This window comes from Wyeomyia smithii, chromosome 3, assembly GCF_029784165.1.
Source record: "Wyeomyia smithii strain HCP4-BCI-WySm-NY-G18 chromosome 3, ASM2978416v1, whole genome shotgun sequence".
In the NCBI taxonomy this organism is placed as follows: Eukaryota; Metazoa; Arthropoda; class Insecta; order Diptera; family Culicidae; genus Wyeomyia; species Wyeomyia smithii.
The window spans coordinates 100673422-100679775 of NC_073696.1; the positions used below are offsets into that span (position 1 = coordinate 100673422).

At 39.4% G+C, this 6354-nt stretch overlaps 2 protein-coding genes across 2 annotated transcripts; both read left to right on the top strand.

Annotated features, from left to right (window-relative positions):
- The first annotated feature begins 563 nt into the window (after positions 1-563).
- Positions 564-1088, top strand: LOC129728442 (uncharacterized). The gene has a single exon (XM_055686884.1). It carries the CDS (start codon positions 564-566, stop codon positions 1086-1088), a length of 525 nt encoding a protein of 174 aa, XP_055542859.1.
- Positions 1089-2606: 1518 nt separating this feature from the next.
- Positions 2607-4994, top strand: LOC129731200 (minor histocompatibility antigen H13). Its single transcript, XM_055691018.1, has 3 exons — positions 2607-3047; positions 3109-3986; positions 4060-4994. The coding sequence occupies exons 1-3, from the start codon at positions 2844-2846 to the stop codon at positions 4178-4180; spliced, it is 1203 nt and encodes a 400-aa protein (XP_055546993.1). The 5' UTR covers positions 2607-2843; the 3' UTR covers positions 4181-4994.
- The last annotated feature ends 1360 nt before the right edge of the window (positions 4995-6354 follow it).

Genomic DNA, 6354 nt, shown 5'->3' on the forward strand with positions numbered 1-6354 from the left:
TCTAAAAATAGGCGAAATGGTGCCCATCGCTGATGGCAATAAATCGTACATGCCTTTGATGATGAATATGATATTATTGGAAATTAGTAAGCTGCGACCCAGCTGTGTTCAACACAGCAATCTATTAAAAAGAGAGCATTCAATAAAATTTATTATACTTCCAACTGTCATCCAAACTAGACGTTCTCATTCCACAATCTCAATTTGTGTGTCGCTTGAACAAGGCACTCTATGGACTCAAACAATCCACCAGAGTTTCGAACGCCAAACTGGACGCCGCGCCGAAGAAGATGGGGCTAATCCAATCCGATTACGACTCGTGCTTATATTACTGGATCCAAGATGGAAAGACTGTGTTTGTTGCGGTATACGTTGACGACGTGTTGATATTTGCTAACAATGAAGCAGTTAAGAACGATATCAAGGCAAAGCTCAGCAGTACCTTCCGAATGAAGGACTTGGGACCTGTGATGAGCTGCGTGGGCATTCGTGTTACCCGAGCGGAAGATTCAGTGTCGCTGGACCAGGAGGCTTAAATTGATTCCATCTTGCGTCGATTCAACATGTCAAATGCGAAGGCTGTTACTACTCCAATGAACGCTGCAGGAAAGCTCACGAAAGAATTAGCACCGCAGACACCGGAAGAGATTGAACGAATGAAAGTGATGCCATACCAGGAGGCTGTTGGGTGTTTGATGTACTTGGCACAGTGCACCAGACCAGACATCCTTTTCGCCGTGAACCTAATGAGTCGATTCAACACGAATCCTGGACTGAGACACTGGGAAGCCGTTAAGCATATTTTCCGGTACCTTAAAGGTACATCGAAGATGATGTTGCAGTATTCTGTAACCGGTGATTCAAAGCTGATAGGTTATACCGATGCGGATTGGGCATCCGATCTCGACGACAGACGATCTACGAGTGGATACGTGTTTGTCATGCAAGGCGGAGCAGTATCTTGGAGCTGTAGGCGTCAAACCACCGTATCACTATTAACCTTGCGAAGCGGAGTACATGGCCCTATCTGCTACGGTACAAGAGGCGTCATGGTGGCGAGGACTGGTGTCGCAGTTCGGTCAAGATGACCAATCGAATTACGGTGTGACAACCAGAACACGATTTGCATTGCAAGAAACGGCGGATATATACCACAAACGAAGCACATCAATATCCGGCACCATTTTATACGTGATGCACTGGATCGGAATATTGTTTCGCTGAACTACGTCAAGACTGATGAGCAAGTAGCAGATGGTGTGCAAAGTAAATAAACTCAGGAGTGTGACTTTTCGTACAGAATCTGTATTGTAATCATTATAAATGTTGTGAACCACGTGCAATTATGGATTGAACGGGAAAAATGTTCGTTATGCTCGTATTATGAGTGATGCATTGAAAATTAAAAAAAATGTATAAACAAGCTTTGAAACTCAGTAATATATCCTTACAAAGTTTCGGAATTTTATTACACTTTCTAGCAGTGCCTTAGATTATCAGTATTTATTCACGAGTTGATGAATTGAATTATTCTCAGTGTCAGCACCTTTATTTTCTGGTGCAACTCAGTAGCCAATGCTCACTGCGACAAAGCATGAATTTCGTTTACCATATTCAATGAGAAAACAGAGGAATGAATATCAAAGGCCTTGTAAATGATATTCAGAGAAGTTTCGGTAATTATCAATCCAAGTAGTGGAAGTTTGTTCAGACACTGTACACCACACGGTACAGTATAAATTGTCGAATGAGGTTGTTTTGATTTTCACTGTTCTGAAATGATTTTTATTATTGACGTTCAAAATAACGACACGAGTGTTAAAGTTTATTCGGTCGGTGTTCATCGGTTGTCTGGTATCATGAATATCAATGTTCGCATAGGTAGTTTGAGTATTAACATAAAGAAGGCTGAAAATCGCTGCTTTTGAATATCATGATAGTGAATATTCTCAGCACTGCTTTCTAGTATGCGTATGAAAAGTCATGCGAAATTAAATGTGGTTGCCAGAATTGTTTGGAATAGAATATTAGCAAAGGGTTACCATATTTACTGCTTTTCTCTTTGCGTATCTCTTTATAACACAGTCTCTAGTTACGCTCTAGTAAAATTTTTCAGAAAGACTGCAAACTGAAAAATCTGTAGAAACTGACTTGAAAAATCTGTGTTTTACAGAAAAATTGGCACATTTAGTATTCCTATCCTAATATTTCTAAAAACTTTGTTCGAGTCATGCTTGGGTTACAGCAGGAAGCGCTATCCAAAAATGACAAATGTGCGTGTCCTCTGTTTAGATCAATTTTGAGTGCAATATTCGTTTCTCCCTCCCCGATATGTACCAACTGTCATTCAAGCGATTTAGATATGTATATAACCGTAATGTATGAAGAAATTATTTTTTATTTCTCAGCAGTAAATTTCGATTGTTTCAAAGAATATAATCTTATCTTATCTTATCATTATGAAACATGATAATCTTTTCCGCACAGTTTGATTTATAGAACGTGAACGTGACTTAAATTTCACTTTGTTTTACCTAAAATGGTTTAATCGTGTATACAACAAATCAAAGTTTTAGATCTCTTTCGCTGCAGACTATTTGACATTCGTGTCATGATTTTTGTTATCGCTGGCAAGTGCTACTGACACGCAATCAGAAAACGACGAGTGCTTCAGAAGTTGGTGTAGAACAAGGAAGGTAGCTCGCGTTCTGTTATTAGTTTTCTACCGTAGTTTTAATTTCTGCCCCAAGAATAGTGAGTGTATGAGCAGTGTGTAGATCGAGATAGTTGGGGACATTTTTTTTCGATTAGGTCCTCTCGAACGGTAAGTGTGAGCCACCGCAATGTCCGAAGTGGTGGAAGAATTGGTCCAACAAGTGCAGGAGAATCTCACTGAAAACGCCAACGCGGCAGCAACCAATGGCACGGCGAAGATCCCTTCCACGCCAGAAGGAATGGCCCTGGCCTATGCAACACTAGTTGCAATGGCAATGTTACCCATTTTCTTCGGCTCGATACGCTCCGTTAAGCACCATAAGGAACAGACGGTAGGTTCGGAGGCTATAGCTTCACTGACACAGAGCTAAGTTTTTCGTTTAATTTTTGCAGAGCACCTTCCAAAAGACGGGCGAAAAACCGGACACAATGACGTCAAAAGATGCGATGATGTTTCCTATTATGGCTTCCTGTGCACTGTTTGGACTGTACATATTCTTCAAAATATTCTCTAAGGATAACATTAATTTCCTGCTGACTGGTTACTTTTTCTTCCTTGGTGTGATGGCATTGTCGCACTTGTTAAGCCCGGTTATAAGTTCTTTGATACCAGCTGCGATACCGAAAATTCCGTATCACCTGTCCTTCATTCAAGGACCTACAGAAGGTGTCAAAGGGGATAAGGAAACGTACTTAATTGATTACAAGTTTACTACACACGACATTGTGTGCTTCATTATATCGTTGGTAATTGGAATTTGGTATCTGATTAAGAAGCACTGGATTGCCAACAACTTACTAGGACTGGCCTTTGCTGTTAATGGAGTTGAACTTTTGCATCTGAACAACATCGCTACCGGTTGCATTTTGCTAGGAGGTCTCTTCTTCTATGACATTTTTTGGGTGTTCGGCACAAACGTGATGGTCACGGTGGCCAAATCCTTCGAAGCTCCGATAAAGCTGGTCTTTCCACAGGACTTGATCACGAACGGACTGAGTGCTTCGAATTTTGCTGTTCTAGGATTAGGAGACATCGTGATTCCAGGAATCTTTATCGCCCTGCTTTTGCGTTTCGATAACAGCCTCAAGAGAAAGAGTAATTTTTACTTCTACGCTACGTTTATTGCTTACTTCTTTGGCTTACTTGCGACAATCTTTGTAATGCACGTGTTCAAACACGCCCAGCCGGCATTGCTGTATTTGGTACCTGCTTGCTTGGGAACACCACTTTTACTTGCTCTGCTTAAAGGTGATATCAAGAAGCTTTTTGCGTGAGTATCTCTTCAAAAATTTCAGTATTCATACATTTCAATCACGGTAATAACACTTGCATTATTTTTTTAGTTATGAAGATCACCCTGATGAGAAACCCAAAGAGAGTAAAAAATCCGATAAAAACTCAGGCGAAGATTCTGCTAAATCAAAAAAGGAAAACAAGAAAAAGGATTCGAAAAAAGTTAAATAAACAGTTTTAATGTTTGCTAGCTAGAAAGAATGATCGTGTGTTGAGTGGTTGCGCGCGAACTAATTGCTTCATGATAAAATATCATCGCTTGAAAATTGGAAACACAGGACGATTAGTTTAATGCTTTTTGGAGTTAAAAATCATCCGCTCTTCATTGCTTTCAGTATTCATAAACAATAGAGAATAATTAAAAACTTATTCTTTGGCCAGAGCTCAAAAAACCAGTCAGTTTAAGGTATAGCATACAGAAAAAAAATCAGTTTTCCTATTCACTAGAGAGTGTATTGTTGAGAAATACATTGCCAAAAATTACATTAGCTTTTGTGCAGCACTTAAAATAAACATTTCAATCGTGACTATCGTCGTATGATAAGGCAGATACCGATACAACACAAAAGATCTTTTAATGTGATTCCAAAATTAGAAGTATCACTTAGCTGGAGAGAAACATTCTGCGTAGGCTTTATCTACACAACTTACTGCACAATGACATAGTAAGAAATAAGATGCAGTGAACGTGACGATGCAGACAAACTTAGTTAAATAGTTTTGCTTACGTTTATGCTAACTTCGCGACTGAAAAAGCATTTTAAGATGCGCAAACATATTCTACTACCAACAAGGCTCAAAATGATCATAATTTTATGAAAAATGAATAAAACATCAAGGAGGTTTTTCATACCCGGTGAGCTAAATATAATGCAATGAAACAGAATTAGCCAGATTCATAGTTTTGAAATACATTTTAAAAGTGAATAGTTTTAAAATAATAAGAAACAATTTTGTTGGCTTAAATAAAGGGATATAAACAAAACAGTAAGCTACATTCATAGCAAACGTGTTATTTATTAATGTATTTGTTTTTGTGAAAAAAATACTTCCGGTTTTACAATTTTGAATACAAATACTATTAGTACTACTAGAAACCGTTTCAAAAAATCATTATAAGGCAACGGTTGTAATCCTCACAGTTTTGTTTGCTGTAGGTACCCAACAAAATATTTCAGTTTTTTTTTTCAAAAGCCTTTTAACTAATTGAACCCAATCGTAATGACTTCATAGCGATGTAAAGCCTGTATCAGACCGTATCAGCGGTCAACCGCTACCGTTCCGTTCTTTATCGACCAATCAGAACACAGCGGTCGACCGTCGCTTGTTGTTGTTGCAAAAAATAGAATCTTTTCTATTTTTGCCGCCGTCCGTTCCCAACGGTTGCCGGCTGCTGTCATTGACATGGCGAAGGCAAACGAATCTCTTCACACCTACACAAGATCACATATAGAGACTTGACAAATGAAAATGTGTGCTTCTCTTTTTGGCACACACGACAGCCAGTCAAAACATTAATAGCACCGGCAACGCTGGTTGGCGATGTCAATTTTCGACCAACGCACACTGGCAAAAATGATTCCAAATTCCCACTAATTAAAAGCCGCTGGGCTGGATACCTTAAATATAGCATTTCTAATGTAAAATTGGCCAATAAATCGATAGGTGATATTTTCATTCTGTGCAGGGCACGGGAAAGGGTCTATATTTCCAAAAATACGCAAAAATAGGGTGAAAAGAGGCGAAAAAGACAATTTCCCGTGCCCTGTACAAAAGCAAACCATCGCCAATCAATTTGTTGACCAATTTTACAAAAGAAATGCTATATTTAAGGTATCCAGCTCAGCGGCTTTTAATTAGTGGGAATTTGGAATCATTTTTGCCAGTGTGCGTTGGTCGAAAATTGACATCGCCAACCAGCGTTGCCGGTGCTATCAATGTTTTGACTGGCTGTCGTGTGTGCCAAAAAGAGAAGCACACATTTTCATTTATCAAGTCTCTATATGTGATCTTGTGTAGGTGTGAAGAGATTCGTTTGCCTTCGCCATGTCAATGACAGCAGCCGGCAACCGTTGGGAACGGTCGGCGGCAAAAATAGAAAAGATTCTATTTTTTGCAACAACAACAAGCGACGGTCGACCGCTGTGTTCTGATTGGTCGATAAAGAACGGAACGGTAGCGGTTGACCGCTGCAACGGTTAGTCTGATACAGGCTTAAAGCCGACATACGCATACTGGCAAAAATGAATCCAAATTCCCAATAATTGAAAGCCGCTGGGCTGGATACCTTAAATATAGCATTTCTTATGTAAAATTGGTCAACAAATTGATTGGCGATGGTTTCA

What these genes read in the sequence shown, in the direction of transcription:
- LOC129728442 (XM_055686884.1), top strand. Translation starts at nt 564, where the DNA reads ATGTCAAATGCGAAGGCTGTTACTACTCCAATGAACGCTGCAGGAAAG.
- LOC129731200 (XM_055691018.1), top strand. Translation starts at nt 2,844, where the DNA reads ATGTCCGAAGTGGTGGAAGAATTGGTCCAACAAGTGCAGGAGAATCTC. An exon ending in AGCACCATAAGGAACAGACG is followed by an intron (nt 3,048 to 3,108) that starts GTAGGTTCGGAG and finishes TAATTTTTGCAG; the next exon opens with AGCACCTTCCAAAAGACGGG. An exon ending in GATATCAAGAAGCTTTTTGC is followed by an intron (nt 3,987 to 4,059) that starts GTGAGTATCTCT and finishes TTATTTTTTTAG; the next exon opens with TTATGAAGATCACCCTGATG.